The sequence below is a fragment of the Ornithorhynchus anatinus genome, chromosome 9 (assembly GCF_004115215.2).
Source record: "Ornithorhynchus anatinus isolate Pmale09 chromosome 9, mOrnAna1.pri.v4, whole genome shotgun sequence".
Lineage (NCBI taxonomy): Eukaryota > Metazoa > Chordata > Mammalia > Monotremata > Ornithorhynchidae > Ornithorhynchus > Ornithorhynchus anatinus.
In genome coordinates, this window is record NC_041736.1 from 1,518,102 (window position 1) to 1,539,103 (window position 21,002).

At 48.0% G+C, this 21,002-nt stretch overlaps 1 protein-coding gene across 1 annotated transcript in view; it reads right to left on the reverse strand.

The window, feature by feature from the left end:
- LRP1B (LDL receptor related protein 1B) overlaps window positions 1–21,002 on the reverse strand; it is a 389,846-nt gene that overhangs the window by 317,136 nt on the left and 51,708 nt on the right. Inside the window, 3 exon segments of the mRNA XM_029072223.2 lie at window positions 5,632–5,889; window positions 12,086–12,214; window positions 14,277–14,396. Coding sequence (XP_028928056.2) covers window positions 5,632–5,889; window positions 12,086–12,214; window positions 14,277–14,373 — 484 coding nt within the window. The 5' untranslated portion in view covers window positions 14,374–14,396.

Here is a 21,002-nt window from a genome sequence, read left to right on the forward strand (position 1 = left end):
GCAAGAGAGGTCGCAGGATTAGGGTTAGGGCTTCATTTCATTCACTGCAAAGCATGAAAGGAGAGTGCTGTGATAAGGCTTGTGCTCTATCCACTGGGACAAACTGCTTCTCCTAAGATATGTAGCTTCTAGCTTAGAGATAGGATACTCTTAGGGCAGGCCTGGGCCACATCTTGACTCTTAAACCCCATGCCAGCAGCGGGGTCATCGCACCAGTCTGAAGACCTTCCCCCCCGACCAGGAGGAGGTTGGGATGACTACCCCGGGCTGAAGGTGGGCGCCCGAGTGGGTGGGGGCCGTCTCCTCTAAACATTGGTCTCACTGTCCCAGACAGCCCCCTAGCAGTCACCCCATCCCAGCCACCTCCCTACCCCAACCCTATGCTTTAACCAAAGGCGACACTGCTTGCGTGAGAAGAAAAGGATAACTGGAGGGCTTTTAGACCCAGCAGAATCTGACCAGGGCCCTCCTAAAGTGGCTCTGGGGGCTCTTTTAATCAGTACTGTCACAGCACTCAATAAATATCACTGATTCATTGATTGAACGAGCCAGGCTCAGGAAAAGAGTGATCAAATTGGGGGAAAGAGACGCCTCCTCAAATCTTCCAATAACAAACTCCAGAAAGACACAACACATAAAAGCAGACCAGCCTCAGCACCCCCGAGAATAATTACCTAGCATCATTTCATGAAATGTGTCTAAAGGAAAAGATATCTTAGCAAAGAGCTCACACACTTCTTTTAAATTATTTTGGCCCCAAAATGTCTTTTTTTTCCAAAAGCTTGCAGTTTTCATATGCTAATGCCACCTGTCATTTGACTTGAGTCAACATATCAATATTATTAATCTTTCTGTAAAATGTTTCTGGTAGAATTCCCAACAGCGGGGCTCCGAGAAAGGCGTGATTATTTCCTGTATCTCTGCCCAGAGTTGCCAAATATCATTTATCCATCTATCGGAAGACGGAAAAGAAATGGTCTTGGACTGACTGCGTCTTGATCAAGGCTGCCCTAGAGGGATTCCAGAACAAAAGGACAGTATAGCTTAGTGGATAGAACATGACCCGGGAGTCAGAAGGACCAGAGTTCTAATCCCGACTCCAGCACTTGTCTGCTGGGTGATCGTGGGCAAGTCACTTCACTTCTCTGGGCCTCAATTACCTCATCTGTAAAATGGGGATTAAGACCGTGAGTCCAATGTGAGACGGGGCTGTGTCCAACACAGTTGCCTTGTATCTACCCCAGCTCTAAGTACAGTTCCTGGCACATGGGAAATGTTTACCAAATACCACAATTATTATTATTAGACTGGTCAGAATCTGGGCCACCGATTGCTGCGGAAAGACGTGGAATCACCACTGCTACTGGGACCCAGAGTTCTGGTGCTACCTGTGGTAAACTAGGTAAACTCAGACTGTAGGCTCTTTGAGGGCAGGGATCATGCCTCTCAACTCGACTACACTCACCTTAGTGCTTAATAGAGTGCTCCACACACAGTAAGTTCTCACTACATACCATTAACTGATTGAGCAGTAGTGAGAGGTCTTGTTGAGCACCCTCTAGGGGTGCTCTGTATTGAGCTCTTGGGAAAAATACAATAAAGTGACACCTTTTCTGTCTTTTAGGAGTTTCCGCTCAAACGGGAAACGGTGTAGGTTTAGAAATAGATGAAAGGGTACCTTTCAATGACCAGAGTTTCAAAATAGCATGAAATTAAAGAGTAGTTCGAGTAGTTCCTCTTAGGATACTGAGAAAGCTTGTTTTCCTCTCGGTACTAATCCAAGTGGGTTGGTGGGGAGTGGAGAGGATCATTCATTTTCAAAACATGCGTGTGCACGCGCGCACACATGCACACCTGGATGTGATTCAGCCGCCTTCCTTATTGCCTCTCCCTGCCCCTCTACTCTCAGAGACAATCTCAAGCACTTAGTACAGTGTTCTGCACACAATAAGCGCTTAATAAATGTGACTGAATCTCTCCTTTGATGGCCCTGAAGAAAGAAGAATCACTTTGAGACTCACTGAAATGAGTTCAACAGGGCACAGAATGAGCTCGGGGAAGGAATCTCAGTGGGGGAAAGATCGGAGGCAGCATCCCCTTTATGGGGATTGAGGATTGCGAGGACACAAGAGCTGAAGGGACAGAAGCCCGGGGGAGCACCAGAGCAGGGAGCCGGCCAGTGGGGATGGATTCGAGGAGCCTTCAGAGGCGGTGAGCAAAAGTGAGGCTGGAAGGACTCTGATGGCCCCGGCTGGCCACCTGACAGGAGTTGGAGCGGGCAGGAATATACTCTTCTGACTGAACAAGTCACGAGATGCCCCGGTTGAACGATGAGGATGACTGATTCTAGCTAATGTCCCTTGCAACATGAGCCCCTGAGTCTTTTGTGGCAAAAACGTGGGCAAAATTTCTGATTTGATGGCAGCTGGAGAACTATGTTCCGTGTTGGAAACAAAGTGACTTCTGCATGTTTTCTTTGGTTGTTTATGAGTGGGAGAGTGAGGTGCTATGGGAGGTGCAGCATGACGTAGTGGATAGAGCACGGACCTGGGAGTCAGAGGGTCATGGGTTCTAAATCCCGGCTCCACCACTTAATGGTAATAATGATGGTATTTGTTAAGCGCTTATTATGTACCAAGCTCTGTTCTGAGCACTGGGGAGATACGAAGTAATTACATTGTCCCACATGGGGCTCACAGTCTTAATCCCCATTTTATAGATGTGGTAGCTGAGGCACAGAAAAGTTAAGTGACTTGTCCAAAGTCACACAGCTGACAAGTGGCGGAGCCAGGATTAGAACCCATGACTTCTGACTCCCAAGCCCATGCTCTTTCCACTGAGCCATGCTCTGTGAACTTGGCCAAGACACTACATTTCTCTGGGCCTCAGTTACCTCACCTGCAAAATGGGGATTGAGACTGTGAGCCCCACGTGGGACAGAGACTGTGTCTAACCCAATTTCATTGTATCCACCCCAGCACTTAGTACAGTCCCTGGCATATTATTATCAGCTTCCCCAGTGCCCCTTCAAGGGACAGCAGAATGACTCTTTCACTTAGCATCACCCTCGCTGAGAGAATCCCCAAAGCAGTTCCCCACAGCAGTAGGGTCAACCTCATTTTCACAGGAGACCGTTCCGTTTGGTATCTGTAGAGCTCTGAATCAGCTGCGAGTGGAGAGTAAAATTCTAAGTGGACCCCTGTGGTCTGGGATCTGGACTGAGCAATTAAGATACTGCCCTCTTGGACCAAGTCTGAAAAGCTCCACCCAAATCTTCCCAGGATCGGGGTTGCAGACAACAGAATCAAGATGAGCAGGGAATGACGGGAAAGGGTGAGGCTGGGAACGAGGGGAAGACAGGGAGGGCAGCAGAGGTTGTATCTAGACCGCCTGCGGGAGCATGCATAGTGAGATCCTCTTAACTAAACCTCCTGCTTTCTGGGGAGATTTTCTATCTGTACCAAGCTCTATTGTCCAGTTCTCTTTCCATGTTTCGAAATGATTGAAATAGATCCTAAAGCCTGACTAGAGAGAGTCCGAAATTCAGAAAGATACCAAAAGGGAGAGATGGTAAGAAGTTTGAAGTCGGTTTAAAGATGAGGACGTGTTACAAAGTGTGGGGGAAAAACATCAAACTAAACCAAAAATGTGGTGACTTTCACCTGGTTTAGGTTGGGAGAAAAAAATCATTGCAAATAATGTGAAAATGGGTTTCATATTGCAAATCTTCACACCCAGTAAACTTCTTGGTCTTTTTTAGATGTGCTTTATTGAACTTTTCGCTTCATTCCTGATTTTATGAGTTTTCAAAACGTAAATCTCTCTGTCACCTTTGGCATCCACTCAAACCTAGCTACTGGTTAAAGGTTGATGTTCGTCTCTCCTCTAAAACTGAAATCAAATAACTAATTGTCTGTATTCGTTCATTTCTGGACCAGGATTATCTGAGGAAAGGAACTGGAAACAAACAGAGGAAGAGGAGCCAGAGAGACCATCTCTGGAACAGTGGATGTTGACAGATACTCAAGCCGGCCTCAATCTGCTCATTATTTTTGCTTACCCGGTGTGACAGAGATTGGGAGTAACAATGGATGCAAGGAATATTTACTATTTTTATCATCAGCTCATGAACCACCTTGGCAAAGGCAGTGGCCTCTGCAGGCAACGGGGTTGGGTCCAGGCCTCCATCACACCCCCTCCTTTCATGACATCATTTGAGAAGCAGCATGGCCTAGTGGAAAGAGCCTGGGTTTAGGAGTCAGAGGACTTGGGTTCTAATCCCTGCTCTGCCACGCACTTACCTGTTGCCTGACCTTGGGCAGGTCACTTCACTTCTCTTTGCCTCAGTTCCCTCATCTGCAAAATGGAGATTCAGTAGCTGTTCTCCCTCCTACTTAGCACCCCGCGCCCCTCAGTTCAGTCACGAGGAAACCGACACACCATAGCTTGCTCGAAATCAATGGGCCATACTTGCTACACTGCTGAACCTTAGGGTTCCTTCGCTCAAATCCAGGGGCTCCTTCATCAGCCTGGAGATTTAGTGTACACGTGGTCGCTCTGGGGACTGCCAATGACTAACAAGGGAAGCAGCATGGCTTAGAGGAAATAATGATAATTATTGTATTTGTTAAGTGCTTACTATGTGCACTGTACTAAGCACTGGGGTAGGTACAAGGTAATCAGGTTGTCCCATGTGGGGCTCACAGTCTTAATCCTCATTTTTACAGGTGAGGTACCTGAAGCCCAGAGAAGTTAAGTGGTGTGCCCAAGGTCACATAGCAGACAAGTGGTGGAGCTGGGATTAGAACCCACGACCTCTGAGTCTCAAGGCCATGCTCTTGCCACTGGGCTATGCAGAGAGCCTGAGCCTGGGAATCAGAGGACCTGGGTGCTAGCTGGAGAAGCAGTGAGCCTCAGTGGAAAGAACACAGGCTTGGGAGTCAGAGGTCATGGGTTCGAATCTTGGCTCTGCCACTTGTCAGCCGTGTGACTGTGGGCAAGTCACAACTTCTCTGGGTCTCAGTTACCTCACCTGTAAAATGGGGATGAAGACTGTGAGTCCCACGTGGGACAACCTAATCACCTTGTATCCCCCCCATCGCTTAAAACAGTGCTTTGAGCAGAGTAAGCGCTTAAAAATGACCTCATTATTATTGTTACTATTAGTTCTGGCTCCGCCACTTGTCTTCTGTGTGATCTCCGGCACGTCACTCTGTTTATATCTACCTCAGTTCACTCATCTGTACAGGAGGCCATCTGTAGCCCCGTGATACAATTCCACCCAACGTGGGAGACTCCAAGGTCCAAACTGCCAATTCGCATTTTTAGTCCCGGGCACTGTCGGTCCGAGGGGGGACTTGCCCTTTTTCTGGGCCAACTGCCCCAGTCTACCTCGGGCAGTGAGCCCTGCCCCTCCACACTGGGAACATCCCTGGTTGCCCAACCTTACACTTCTGCCCCTAGATCAGAAGGGGTGCGATGCAAGGAACACCCACCCTGTTACTGAAGTGCATCAAGATCTAAAACTACCAAGCCTGGGCCAGTGGTAACTCCCCAACCCCCCAGCCACCTGGTTCCCCCCACCAAAATGCCAGGAAGGGCCACGAGGCCAGGAGTCCAGCAGCCACTTACTCTGCAGGGACTGGGGCAGGCTGATGAGCCGCTCGCCGGCGAACCCTCCGGCTTTCGGGATCTGGGTGCACTTGAGCTGATGGGCCGCCTCCCGCGACTCGATCCAGCAGACCGCCTCCTCGCCGTGAACGTAATCCAGCGTCTGAATCTCGCCGCCTCTCGCGGAACTCAGGCTGGCGACTCTGGTGCCGTTCAGATACAGCATTTCGATCGCCTCCAGGTTGGCGATCAACAGCAGCGGGGGTCTGTCGCTGGCTTCTGCAACAGAAAGTGACACTGAGAAAAACGTGCCCCAGCTGAAGGACCGTTCACCAGAAGACAACACCTTTGCTAAAATGACAGCGACCGTGACGACGCTGCTGACCGTGCCACTGAACTAACAATGAGAAATTACTCTCCCCACCTTCAAGGCATTATTGAAGACACCTCTCCTCTGAGAGACTTTCCTTAAGTCCTCATTTCCTCTTATTCCAATACTTTTGGCGTCACCCTGATTCGCTCCCTTTATTCACCCTTCTCCAGTCTCACAGATACATAATTTATTCATTCATATCACTGTCTCTCTCTCGCTCCAGACTGTGAACTCGTTGTGGGCAGGGAATACATCTACCAACTCTGTTATATTGTACTCTCCTAAGTGCTCAGTACAGTACTCTGCACACAGTAAATGCTCAATAAATATGTCTGATTGATTGATGCTGAGATCATCTACCCATTCCTCATTTCCACTAGGCCAGATTCTTGGTTGTTCACTTCTAGGATCAGAAAGGATAGACACCCTTGGACTTCCATCCCCAGAGATTTTCCCCTTCGAGCCCTACTGGAGGAGAACTCAATAGGTAGATGTAGCAATTCCAGGAGAGGGTTCATTCCTGCTCTCTTCAATCTTCACGATCCCCTCCTCCTGCCTAGGTGGGATTCTTCGATGGTGTCCTCGATGCAGGAGGGTGGCTGGCCCTCCCTGCTTTGCTGGTGGCCATATTTAACCCCAGTTGGTGTTCCCACTGGCCATCCCCCCTTCTAGTCACACTGCCTGAAGGTGCTGCTGCCTTCCCACAAAACCTCAGGACTATTTCTCTTCTCCAGATCCACCAATCAGTTGTATTTACTGAGCACATACTGTCTGCCGAACATTGCACTAAGTGCTTGGGAGACCACTAAATAATGGATTTTGTAAACACTTTCCTGCACGACAAGAGCTTACAGTCTAGAGGGGGAGATGGCATTAAAATAAAAATTACGTATACAGACAAAAGTGTGGTGGGCTGAGGGTGGGGTGCATACGAGTGCTTAAAGCGGTTTAAATCCCAAGCGCAAGGGTGACACAGAAGAGAGAGGGAGTAGGAGAGATGAGGGCTTAGTCGGAGAAGGCAGCTTGGAAGAGAGGTGATTTTAATAATTTTCACAAGTGCTTAGGACGATGCTCAATAAATATCACTGCCTGTTAAGGCCCTGAAGGTAGGGAGAATGATTGTCCGTGGGGTATGAAGGGGAAGGGAATTCTAGGCCAGAGGCAGGATGTGAGTGAGGTGTGGGTGGCAAGGTAGGTCAGGTCAATGAATAATAAGTAGGTTGGCATTAGAGAAGCAAAGGGATCGTGCTGGGCCAGAGTGAGAAATCAGCAATGCAAAATAGGAGGGAGCATGGTGAGTGAGTGCTTTAAAGCCAAATGTGAGGAGTTTATGCTTTCTGAAGCTTCTTGAGGGGAAACATGGATTGCACATTTTTTTTTGTTTAGAAAAAATGATTCAGGCAGCAGAGTCAAGTATGGACTGAAGTGGGGAGAGACAGAAGGCAGGGAGGTCAATGAGGAGGCTGATGCAGTAGTCAAAGAAGAATAGGATAAGTGCTTGGAAACAGAGTAGTAGTAGTTTGGAAAGAGGAAAAAACAGGCAAATATCAGCAATATTTTGAAGGTAGAACCAACAGGATTTGGTGACTGACTGATGTGTGGGTTAAATGAGAGAGATGAGTCGAGGGTAATGCCTAAGTTACTGGCTTGAGAGACAGGGAGGGATGTGTTCCACCGGACAGGCAAGAAGCTGTCCTCTCCATAGCTAACTCCAAAGGGAGAAAATGAAACGAGAGAGGCTGCTTCCTCTTCAGCAGCAGATCTACCCCGCGCCACTGGGGCTGAGCCCCCGCCAACCAACCCATCATCTCCACGGCAGTGAGGGGCTGGGGTTGTACAGCACAGCAACCTGCCTTGGTTTCTGCCACGAACCCCCCTGTCCTCCAGAAGGGTCATGTCTATCTGAAGTAACATGGTCAGAATGACCTGGTTCTAAACCCAGCTTTGCAACTTGTCTGCTTCGGCAAGTCACTTCATTTCTCTGGGTCTCAGTTACCTCATCTGTAAAATGGAGATTGAGACTGTGAGCCCCACGTGGGAAAGGGACTGTAACCAACCTGATTACACTGTATCTACCCGAGTCTAGAACACTGGCTGGCACATAGTAAATGATTGACAAATACCATAGAGATATAAAATAAATAAAAGAGCGGCCCCTAACTTGTCACACGTCAAGCAGAGGACGCAGGTAAGAGGGTCACTGCCTGACTCAAGAGGCAGGGAACTAGTGAAGAAACAAAATCATGACACCCTAGGACTGACACAAGTGAAATGAGGGCGCGTATACCTTGCCTTTCCAAGACATTCATAAAGAAAACTGGGATCAATGGGATCTGAGTTAGGTGAGTAAAGGGTTTGTTTGGAAACGGGATGGTCAGTGGGGAGCGGGAGTGGACGGGGGACAGTCGAGGGGATGCTGAAAGGCACCACCTCTGAAGAACACGTGACCACGTCAAGCCAAGTTTGCCGTTAGTATGTTTTGCTGCAATTCATCCTCCAAAGACAGTCGTGTTATGCCGAGGCTGTGCGTACAGGGTTTTTTTCTGACAAGGCATCCTCATCTGTGTTCCGTTCCTCCTACTCCTCTACCTGTCCAGGGTCCGGCCTGATTGACAGCTGCTGGCTAGCGACCCTCCTAGCCCTTGCCTCCCCCCTTCTATGTATTTAAGCTGTCTTCTCTGCCTTTCATTGGACTTCCCCAATTTTAAGATAGAGTAAGTTAATTTTAGAAAAACGATAAGACTTATCACTCTTCCTGAAATAAAGATTTAATTAGGATCAATTCACAGCGGCAAGACAAATAACACAGGCTTTATTTCTCATTTTTCGTTCTTATAGCTAATCTTTGTTTCTCAAAAAAAAAAAAAATCGAGGGAAGGTCCCCAGACCCATCCCCCTGCCCCTCGGTGCAGACACAGAGTAGCCCGCGGGGAGACTGCAGTGAGCAGGGAGCCGGGACGAAAGCTAGGGTCGGGTGTTGCCTGCGGCAGTGGCTGGATGGAGGAACGGTGACCCTCCATAGCAGAAGCTGTGGCTTCTCTGTCTCTGGCAGCTTCTGGTGCAGCTGATGCTGAAGATGACTTCTGGCGATGGCAGGAGAGGAGCCTGTGGGAGCAGTTCCTCTCAGCCATTAAGAGGAGGAGAGGCCTCGAGCGATCTTACCGAGGGGGTTTTGGTGGGAGGAAACGCTCAGTTGTGACCGGGATAACGACTGGACAAGGGGTTGCTCAAAGCGAAGGCAGGGAAAGAGGGGCAGCACATACTTGCTGCTGGCTCCTCCCAGGACCGATCCCATCTTGGGCCAATTACAGTGGAGGGAAGAGGCAGGAAACCGCCTGCCCAGGAAAGGCGGCAGTGATCCGATCCCACCTTGGAAGCACCTTCAACGAGCACTTACAGCACAGGACATGGGATGAACACCTGAGGAGACACCCCCCAGGTGCCAACTTGCTTCCACGGGGTCTCCCGTCAAAAACAACCAAAGAGTCCCGTTCTCGCATAGCTCTGTGCAACACTACTCCCTCCACTGCCTGCAAAGGAGGTGCCTTCCTTCCCCTTGGCCACCACGGGACTGTGTGGAGTCACCAGGACACGAGGGAGTGACCCCCCTCAGAGCCGACGCTACTCCCCAGAAGGAGATGCATTTCGAAGCTACCCAAAGTTGCTATCTCACAGCAAACATTGACTTTGGGTTGTGAGTCGAGCGGGAGAAGGGAACGATTGTCAGCAGTTCTGCCTGACAGCCCTGGAGGACAGGTACATTCACCACGTTTTTCTCCCCAAGCCAATATCTGTCTCAAAGTGAACGTCTCTTCGCCTTTTTAACGACGTTACTTTATGCGGCAAGCGTTCCGGGCTTCGGCTTTCGGAAGACGTCAATTAGATTTCCGTTCAAAGAAGCGGGAGGTTCTGGATGTGAAGAACGAGGGTAGCCGTGGCTGTCGTGACAGCCCCCTCAACATTCTCTCTTCTATGCGACAAGGCCTAGCGGTGCTGATTTTAAAATGACTGGCTTCAAATTCACATTCCCTGATGCCAGAAAAATGCATATCCGCCAGAATGCTTTTGTGAGCAGGATTTTACTATTTTGTTGCAATTCTCCTTCCACGAGGTGCGATTAAAATATGAATATTTGATTCCCAGGATGCCAGCCTTTCTGCTCATTTTTTCCCCATTAACTCTGGGATGAGGAGGCTGATTTTCTGCAGTCCAAATCACCCCGTGCTGAGACCACATCTGGCAACTTCAAAGGTTTTGATGACCAGCCACCTGAATCAAAACAACTCAAGCCAAATGGCCCCAAGTCAGAAATCTCTAAATACATTAACCACCCCAAATCAGCCTATAAGAATTCACCACTCTTCAAAAGGCCACAGAAGTCTTGTTGGGACCAACACTTTACCAAAACTTTCCTTTCCAGGCACTTTGGACAGTCGTTTTGATTCTTCAGCAGATTCTTACCACCGTTTCTATTTCCGGTCTCTTGTGGTGCCAAGGTGGATGGTTCTTCCTTCAGGTCACTGACCCCGGCCGGAAATAACACTCCCAAGCCTCAAGTACCGCAAATTCTCTGAACACATGGCCCTGATTCCTCTGCCCTCCCCAGTGGGGTGGGGTCCTTTCGCCACCTAACCTTTTCTTAGATACCAGACCTCTGAAGACTGCTCAACTCAGTGTGCCGCCTTGCCCCAATCCTGACTGAGCTCCACTTCTTGGGGAGGGTGGGTCTGGGGCCTGATGGAAAAAAGCACTCCCTGAGTCCGGTCCCACCTACTATTGCTAACATAATGAACAAGCTCCCTTCCCCTCCCCCCAGTTTTCTAAGAGAAGCAGCATGGTCCAGTGGATAGAGCATGGGGCCTGAAGTCGGAAGGACCTGCGTTCTAATCTCGGCTCTGCCGCTTGTCTGCCGTGTGACCTTGAGCAAGTCACTTCACTTCCCTGTGCCTCAGTTACCTCATTTGTAAATGCGGATAAAGACTGTGAGGTCTATGTGGGACGGGGAATGTGTCCAGCCCAATTAACTTATATCTATCCCAGCACTAATTACAGTCCCTAGCATTTAGTAGGTCCTTAACAAAAACCATCAAAAAAAAATAAGAGAAGGGGGGGCAGTACTGGAGCAGAGCTCAGGGAGGAGAGACATGGCCAAGTACAGAGATCGCTGGGCTCATCCGACTTCCCCTCCTCTCCAACCCATCACAGGAAGACACCCAGCATACGGTTCCTCCCAGGTTCCTGCTGGAGACTGAATCCGGCAATGAGCGGGTCATTAATCCGTCCCAGGAGGACTCATTACAGCCCCACTGATGATATCACTCAATCATTGGTAGTTTTTTATTTAAATTTTGTCATTGTTAACCCCGGCACTCCACTAAGAGCTGTGGCAGATACAAGGAAAGTGGGTTGGACACAGTCCTTGTCCTATATGGGGCTCACAGTCTTAATCCCCATTACACAGATGAGATAATTGAGGCCAGAAAAGTTAAGCGACTTGCCCAAGGTCTCACAGCAGACTAGTGGTGGAGCCAGGAATGGAGTCCAGGCCGTTGCTTTATCTATTGGGCCACAAGACTTCTCTATAGTAAGCACTTCAGTTACTGAACACTTCCTAAGTGCCGAATACTGTACTGATCGCTTGGGAGAGTACAACAGAATTAGTGAACTTGTTCTCTGTCTATAATGAGTTTACAGCTTACATTATTCTGTCATTAATCTATTTATTGGCTCATCCAAGAGTCCGACCACAAAGGGAGGAGGCTCAGAGAGGGAGGCCGCCCTTGTCTCCGAAAGAGGCGGCAAAGTCACCGCCTCAATATCCTCGGTCTGGAGGATTAGTTCCCCTGAATTAATTCATCGCGTTCACATGCTTTCCTGCTAATCGCAGCCTCCCTTAAACTAGAGGAGTTGGATAATGATTGGTGACAATTGAAGAAGCTCTACCAGACTTCCAATCATGGGTCAGTGTATTAAAGTGAAAGAAAATCCATCTCTGTGAGGAGCGTCTTTGCACCGCCTCATTCATTAGAGAGCAAGAGGGAAAGGAAAGTGGGAAAGAGAGAGGCGAGGGGCTAACCGAGGGGTGAGGACGATGCCACCTACCGCTTTTGGCCCGGCAGGACCGGAGGTCAGGCTGGAGCAGGTACCCGTCTACGCAGCCGCAGACGAAGGAGCCCGGCGTGTTGGAGCAGGTTTGGCTACACGTCCCGTACAGCGCGCATTCGTCCTGGTCTACGGGGGACAGAGACGCGGTTGCTGAGACACTGCCATCACAGCTGCTGCCCCCGACCCCGGGGAAATTAATTCATTCAATCATATTTGATGATGATGGTATTTGTTAAGTGTTTATTACATGCTATTAAGTGCTTATTATGGGCCAAACACTATTCTAAGCGCTGGGGTAGATACAAGGTTTTCAGGATGTCCCAAGTGGGGCTCACAGTCTTAATCCCAGCTCTGCCACTTGTCAGCTGTGTGACTGTGGGCAAGTCACTTAACTTCTCTGTGCCTCAGTTACCTCATCTGGAAAATGGGGATTAACTGTGAGCCTCACATGGGACAACCTGGTTACCCTGTATCTACCCCAGCGCTTGCAACAGTGCTCTGCACATAGTAAGCGCTTAACAAATACCAACATTATTAATCCCCATTTTATAGATGAGGTAATAGGCACAGAGAAGTGAAGTGATTTGCCCAAAGTCACACAGCAGACAAGTGGCAGAGCCAGAATTCCAACCCACAACCGCTGACTCCCACACCTGTGCTTTTTCCACTAAGCTACACTGCTTCCCCTGTTGAGCACTTACGGTGTGCAGAAAACTGTACTAAACACTTGGGAGAGTACAATACAACAACAGACACATTTCCTGCCCACAGGGAATGCGCACAGTCTGGAGGGGGAGACGCACATTAATAAATATAAGTACATTACAGATATGTACCTAAGTGCTATGGGGATGGAAGGGGGTTGAATAAAAGGAGCAAGTCAGGGCAACACAGAAGGGAGCATGAGAAGACGAAAGGAAGGCTTATTCAGGGAAGCCCTCTCGGAGGAGATGTACCTTCAGTAAGGCTTTGAAGTCGGGGAAAGTAAATTGTCTGTGGGATATGAGGAGGGAGGGCATTTGAGGCCAGAGGTAGGATGGGGGTAAGGATGCTTAAGCCACTTCCTGTCCTCTGCACCCCCCACCATGGGGCCACCTGAAAAAGATCTCTTTCTGCCCCACAGATCGAGGTCACATCCACACCTCTGGCCTGGAACTCTCTCCCCATTCTTAACCAAAATGCCACCACTCTCCTCATCTTCACAGCCTTTCTGAAATATCTCCTTCAGGAAGCCTTCCCTTACTAACATCTCATCTCTCCACTCTCCCTCACCCAGTAAGCAGTGGAGTACATATCCTTATCCCTGATGGCTTTCCCTAACTGTAACTGAGTTTAAACGTCTGTCGCCCCCACTAGAATGACATCTCCTCGAAGGCAGGGATCATGTCTACTTGCTCTATTGTACTCTCCCACATGTTCTGCAAACAATAAGTGCTCAATAAATACCACTGATTGAGTGTTTAATAGATACTGTCTACTTGGGAGAGTAGAACAGATAGGTCGACCACTGTTCTCAAGATGCTTGTGATCTAGTAGGGGAGACAGGGATCAGGAGGAAGAACAAAGCAGGAACAGGTAGTGATGTCAGGAAGCAGTTTTGCCTAATGGAAAGAGCAGATGGCTGGCCGTCAGGAGAACTAGGTTCTAGACCCAGTTCAGACTCTGGTTCTTCTGAATAATCACTACCCAAACGGTGCCATGCGCCGGCCCAAACAAAGATCACCCCACCAGCCAGACCCACAGGGAAGGACAAAGCCTAATTTAGAACCACTGACTCAGTCTCCTCCAGCCACTTTTGACCGGGCGGGCCCCTCTCCCCCTGGACTCGTCTACCCTAGCCACTCTAGACTGGGCCATCCCCCGCCCTCTGGAACGTCTCCCCCAGCCAGTGTAGACTGGGCTGACCCCCTGACTCATTTTCCCCAGCCAGTGTAGGCTGAACTCGTTTTGGGCAGGGAATGTGTCTATTGTATCATACTCTCCCAAGTGCTTAGTTCAGTGCTCCGCACATAGTAGGCACTCAATAAATAACATCAGTGATGACTGAGCCTTACCCCAAATCAGCCTCCCCAGACCAGTGTAGACAGGACCACCCAACAACTCAGTTTCTCCAAACCAGTGTGGATAGGGCCACCCGCCAACTCTGCCTCCCCAAGTTACCGTAGGTTGGGCCGCCCAGCCCCGTTACCTCTGCAGCTCCTACGGTCCTCTTCAACTTCATACCCATCTTCACAGTAACAGCCAGTGCCGTTCCTTCCCATCGCGCACTTGTACTGGCAATTCATCTGTTGGCACTGGGGTAGCAGCTCTGAAAGAGAGGGACAGATAGATTCATACATGCCGACTTCATTTTGAATCCCCAGTTGAGGTTCTGGAGCATATCTGGGTGTACAAATTCTCCCCCACTCTGAGGGTTAAGACAGAGAGCCCTGGAGGGCCAGGGATCGCATTCAGCTTTCAATCAATTGTATTTACTGAGTTCTTAATATGGGCAGAGCACTGAACTAAACGCTTGGGAGAGTATAATACAAGAGAACTCACAGATATGCTCCCTGCCCAGAACGAGCTTACAGTCTAGATGGGGAGGCAGACTTTACTAAGAAAGATACGTAGATTCTTGCTGTGAACTTGGGGAGAATGTCAAGCGTTCTTGACCTCTGACCTCGGGTCCTTTTCCCCAGCACTTAGTACAGTGCTCTCTGCATACAGTGAGCAGTTAGTACTACTCTGACTACCATCGGCAACATCCACTTGGACTTGGCACTGTTGCGATGCTTTCCTGAGAAACTTTGGTGCTAAAAGGCCGCACGAGTTGGAGGTAATAAATTTGCCGTTCTGCATCTGGTGTCAAGCGCTGCTATTAAGCTTTACGGTTAGGCAGCCTGGACTTTGACTTTTTCACCTCCGTTCAATCAAAGCCACAATTCTCCTCAAATTTCTCTCAAATCAAATTATTTTGGAAAACAGTAAACTCCACGTGCCCGCTTTTTTTCCGCCTGTGCCTTTCCAGGGGACGCCGATCGATTTCCTATCTTCCGCGGGCTTGTTTTGATTTACCGATGCGTGTGTAACCTTCGCAGCAATCAATGCCAGTATATTTGGTTTTAATAATTTATTAGCTACCGGTGGGTGACGGGGGGTGCGCCCTGGATATAACTTGGGCTGTTAGGGCTGAGCTCGCGTAGTGCCTGTTTGCCCGAGAAGATGACAAGCCTTGTGGCTTAGCGGATAGACCACAGGTCCGGGAGTCAGAAGGACCTGGGTTATAATCCCTGTTCTACCATATGCCTGCTGTGTGACCTTGGGCAAGTCGGTTCACTTCTCTGTGCCTCAGTTACCTCATCTGCAAAATGGGGATAGAGATAAGAGTATGAGCACCTTGTGGGACGAAAACCGTGTCTGACTTGATTAAATTGTATCTATCCCAGTGCTTAGTACAGTGCTTGGCACATAGGAAGCACTTAACAAGGACCATAATTATCATTTATCATCATCACTACGGTAACAGGAAGGCCACAAGAGCACCTGCCTGACACCCACTATGTCATAGAGGGATTTGACTTGCCGAACACAAGGGAGCCTGTGGACGCTGTCTAGCTGCTGCCCGAGGAGCTTTGAGCTTCTCCGTGGGCTTTCAGAAATAAAAAGGAAAAAGGGTGGAACGATACAAGGCCAATCCGTGGATGCAGGAAAGCATACTGAGGAAACGCTAGGGTGGGAGGACTAGCAGGATTGTGTGACAGTGGAAGTGGGAATCAAGAAAGTCTCTCAAACAAATCCGCCCTCATAGATTGTGGCAGGATAGACAAACCACAGCGGTTTTTTACAATTATTTCTGGGGACATCAGGGTATCCAATTCATCTTTGGCAGCTCACTGAAGTTGCCTCGTCTGCAACATGTTTTTCCAATACCTGCTCTGTTTCATTGTTCAGTTACAATTTGGCCTAAAAGAACACTGCAGATTCAAAATAAGCTTTCTTCCTCTTTCGAATGTACATGGAGAAGCTCGAACTGCAGTAAATCTATCTTTTTAGTCAAGCGTTCTCTCAGTCGTATTTATTGAGCGCTTACCGCGTGCAGAGCTCTGTACTAAGCACTTGAGAGAGCACACTGTAACAATATAGCAGACACATTCCCTGCCCATAGCACGCTTACAGTCTAAGCCTAGGCCACAATGCCAATTCGCTTACAGTACACCTCTTCAATGTTTTGATTCCTTCTATTTTGTATCCAGGATTTTCCCTGATCTTGTCACCATGTTATTCATTTCAATCTTCTTATTCAATAGTCATTCACCTGACACTGATGTCTAGACTATCTTATCAAAGACTCGAGGGATTCTTTTTCTGCTTCAGTTTTTCTTCATTTCGGAAGTATATTTCTTTGTAAGATTAAGTTTTTTTTTAAAAAAAAACCTTTAATTTACCTCAAGCCTTTTTCACTTTCTGTGTATAGGCATCCTGGCTTGCTTTTTCGACAGCAGAAGGTAGCTTGATTGATAGAATTCAATTGCAGGATTGAAATAAAGCAGCTGCTTTCTAACTTGCATATTAGTATGCCCTTTCGTTTGCCTCGTCTCTTCTACTTGTAAGAATGTGCCCAAATCTTAATGATCTCCGGCCAGCCGCCTGATCCCGTGACACTGTTATAGCTATGGTGGGAGGAAGGAGATTAAAGAACGTATTGTAACCCACCTAATGTCGCCAGTTCTCACTCTACCAAGCTCTGACTACAACATGGTTAGGGGATCGATCAATAATATTTATTGGTGGCTTACTAGCAAGGAGGACACAGCAAACATTTTAAGGACGTGATAATCGTAATACATGTGGTATCTGTTATACACTTACTTGTGCCAAGCACTGTACTAAGCACTAGGGTAGACAAAAGATAATCAGGTTCCAAATGGGGCTCACAGACTACGTAGTAGGAGAGCAGGTACCGAATCCTCATTTTGAAGATGAGGGAACTGAGGCCCAGAGAAGTGAAGTGACTTGCCCAATGTCACATTGCAGGTAATAATAACTGTGGTATTTGTTAAGCACTTACTATGTGCCAGGAAATGAACTAAGCTCTGGGGTGGATAAAAGCAAATTGGGTTGAACACCTGTCCCTGTTCGATTTGGGGCTCCCAGTTTCAATCTCCATTTTACAGAAGAGGTCACTGAGGTGCAGAGTAGTGAAATGTCTTCTCCAAGGTCATACAGCAGACAAGTGGCAAATCAGTATTAGAACCCATTACCCCCTGGCCCATGCTCTATCCACTGGACCACACTGCTTCCCTACTAAAACAAAGCCTCGGATCATGCTGTCCCTCCACACAACACTGATAATTAATCGCTGAGGACAGACCTGCCTGGCTCCCTGCCATCAAGAAGGGAGCAGCTTTTTTTTGAACAAAATCTTCGTCAGGAATGAGAGATATAGAGGCAAGAGAGAACAAAGTGTTGGGTGCTGCCAACATTAAGCAGGACAACGCAAAGGAGAACCTCTCCGTAGGTGGGCCTATGGAGTGGCATTGGCCATTTGAGTTATCCATGCACTGAGTGAGGTCAACATCACACACATGTACACTCTGGGCAGAACTCTGCTCTTAGCACTCAGGAGAGTGCAGTAGAGATTGAAGGCTCCATCCCCCCCCTCTAGGAGATTACAATCTAGCAGGGAAGAAGACACTCAAAGAGAAGTGACGTGGCTTAGTGGATAGAGCATGGGCCTCTGAGAACGACCTGGGTTCTAATCCTGGCTCCACCATTTGTCTGCTGCGTGACCTTGGGTAAGTCACTTCACTTCTCCTTGCCTCAGTTTACTCATCTGAAAAATGGCGATTAGGACTGTGAGCCCCACGTGGGGCACGGACCATGTCCAACTTGATTATCTTGGATCTACCTCAGCGTTTAGAACAGTGCCTGGCACATAGTAAGCTCTTAAATACCACAGGGGAAAAAAAAGTACGGAACCAGGTAATGCTGCCTGTCTGGATCCGGGCCCCTGAGAGCTGGGCTTGAGATCGTGCACACGATGCCGGACACAGCATGTTCTCTATGGCACGGGCTTCCCTTATCCCAGGCTTCAGCTAAAAGCGTTTGCCAATGGTGTGCTGGATTCCGTTCTTAGGTAAAGTGCGATGAAGATCAAAGTGATTCACATTTCAACAAGAAACTACCTCCGAACAGGACAGAAATCAATCCAGGAATTAATCCCCCTGCTACCTCCTCAGCAACTCTGTACTAAAACTACGCACCGTTGCACTCACCATCCCCGGCAGCCTTTCCAGGCAGCCCCACTAACCTCCCCTGTCATTTGAACACTAACTCATACCCATAACTACTTTTTCCTTCCATTTGTAAATTATTTCAATGTCTGTCTTCCATACTAGAGACCGTACGTTCCTTCAGGGCCGGGTCTTAGGTACTGCAATAATACTCTCCTATAGTACAGTGTTCTGCCTTCCCTAGGTGATTAAAGACTAGATTAAAGACAGTATTTAATAGAGAGCAGGCCAAAGACTTAGTCCTGACCCTAGAAACGGCATGGCCTAATGGATAGAGCACAGGTCTGGGAGTCAGAAGGTCATGGGTTCTAATCCCAGCTCCACCCCTTGTATGCTGTTTGACCCAGGGAAAGTTAAGTAACTTCTCTGTGTTTCAGTTCCCTCATCTGTAAAAGGGAGATTTAGATTGTAGGGCTCACAGTCAGCCCTACAATGGAGAGCGACGGTATCCAACACAATTATCTTGTAACTATCCCAGAGCTCAGAACAGTGCCTGGCACACAGTAAGCGCTTAAATACCATAATAATAATAATTATTATTATTATTATTAAGCTCAAGGTACCCACACTCTAAAGGAGAGGCATGCAAACACATTTTAATTCCTAAGTAGTGGCAGGCGTAGGAGGCTGGAAAATACTGAACAGCACACATATCCTTGCGTATGAAGCTCTAGCAGAGTGCATGGATATTGCAGCACCTGTGACCACACACTGCAACCCTCTCTGTTTCCACCTCAACAACTAAGTTGTTCTCAATATTTGATTCAGAAGCGCCTAGTGGAAAGGGCACGGGCCTAAGATTCAGAGGACCTGGGTTCTAATCCCAGATCCACCACTTGTCTGCTGTGTGACCTAGGGCAAATCACTTCACTTCTCTGTGCCTCAGTTCCCATCTGCAAAATGGGAATTTAATACCTATTTTCCCTCTTACTTAGACTGTGAGCCCCATGTGGGACCTGATTATCTTGAATCTACCCCAGTGCTTAGAAAAGTCCTTGGCACATAAAAAATGCTTTATAAAAACCACAGTTATTATTATTACAATAGAATTGGTAAACACATTTCCTGCACGCAATGAGCTGATAGTCTAGAGGACTGTTATAAGGGCTCAGCACAGTGCTCCACACCCACGAGGTGCTCAAAGAATGCCTTGATTTGACTGCAAGGAAAGGGATGATGCAAATGACCATACAGACCAAGCAAACTGGTGAAGAAGTTGATTTTTCTGGGAGAAGGATTACATAATGAGACAATCACTACTGTTGAGTGGCTGCATAAAAAGCACTAGACATGAACAGCATTTATATTCTTATAAAAAACTACTCATTTCTCCATCATATGTAATAGGAGACAGGGACTCATTATTATAATGTTGTTGCCTACACAGATAACTTCTACAATAAATAATGATCCTACCCTTTTGCCAATAAATAAATGGTCATTTATTCTAGAAGTGTATTTAATGTGCGCCCAGGCCATTGGAAAGTAATAAATCCTCCAGAACCTTCAGGCATGATGGGAAGTTAACTATAATTCGCAAGAAGCTTCCACTGGTGATTCAACTATTCTCATTCATCGGCACTCAAATAGGGTGGCTTTTCTCTGTCGGTTTGCTGCGGGCAGGGAAAGTGACTACCGGCTCTGTATTTTGGACTCTCCCAAACACTTAGTACAGTGCTTTGCACACAGTAAGTGCTCAGTGAGTACCACCAATTGATTGAAGACCTGATAAAGGTGGACTTCTACCAAAGAAGACGTTGACCTAGTTAGCCAGACCCCCACGGGGCTCCTCCTCCCTTTCCCCAACCACAGATGACACCCGTTGTGTGGCTGGATCTGAGTTCATTCCCTGGGCCACTCACAGAGAGCCCCTCTTTTTTCTGGTATTTGTTAAGCGCTTACTATGTGCCGGGCATTGTTTTAAGTGCTGGGGTAGATATGAGGTAATCAGGTAGGACACAGTTCAGGCCTCACACAGGGCTCGCAATCTTAATCCCCATTTTAAAGGTGAGGGAACTGAGCACAAAGCAGGGAAGTGATTGGCCTAAAGTCACACAGCAAACAAGTGGTGGAATTGGGATTAGAACCCAGGTCCTTTCATTCAATCACATTTATTGAAATGACACACCAGAATAGGGCAAGATATAAAGTCTGAGGGAGGGGTGAATACAGGGTCCAAATCCAAGTGTCAGGGATGCAGAAGAGAGTGAGAGAGGAGGAAAGAAGGGCTTTGTCAGGGAAGGCCTCTTGGAGAGATGTGCCTTCTCTAAGGATTTGAAGATGGGAAGAACGATCATCTGTTGGGTATAAAGAGAAGGACATTCCAGGCCAGAAGCAGAGCACGGGTGAGAGACAGAACACATCTAGATACCAAAGCTTTCTTAATTTTTCATCATCCCACTCAACTGAGTTACCTCTAGTCCTGGCTATGTTTAGCAAGTTATCCTGGAGATTCCAATGGCCAGAAATGGGTGAGCTTTAGCCCTGAGACTTTGGGATGGAGAACCTGCATGATGGAGGAAGTGTTTCTTGCATTCATGCCTGGCCCCAGCCCCACTCCCACTCTTGTCCCTGCCCACGGTGTCCCCGCTGAGGTCCAGAGCACATTGAATGAGTAGGTGAGAGTGAAAACGCGGCAA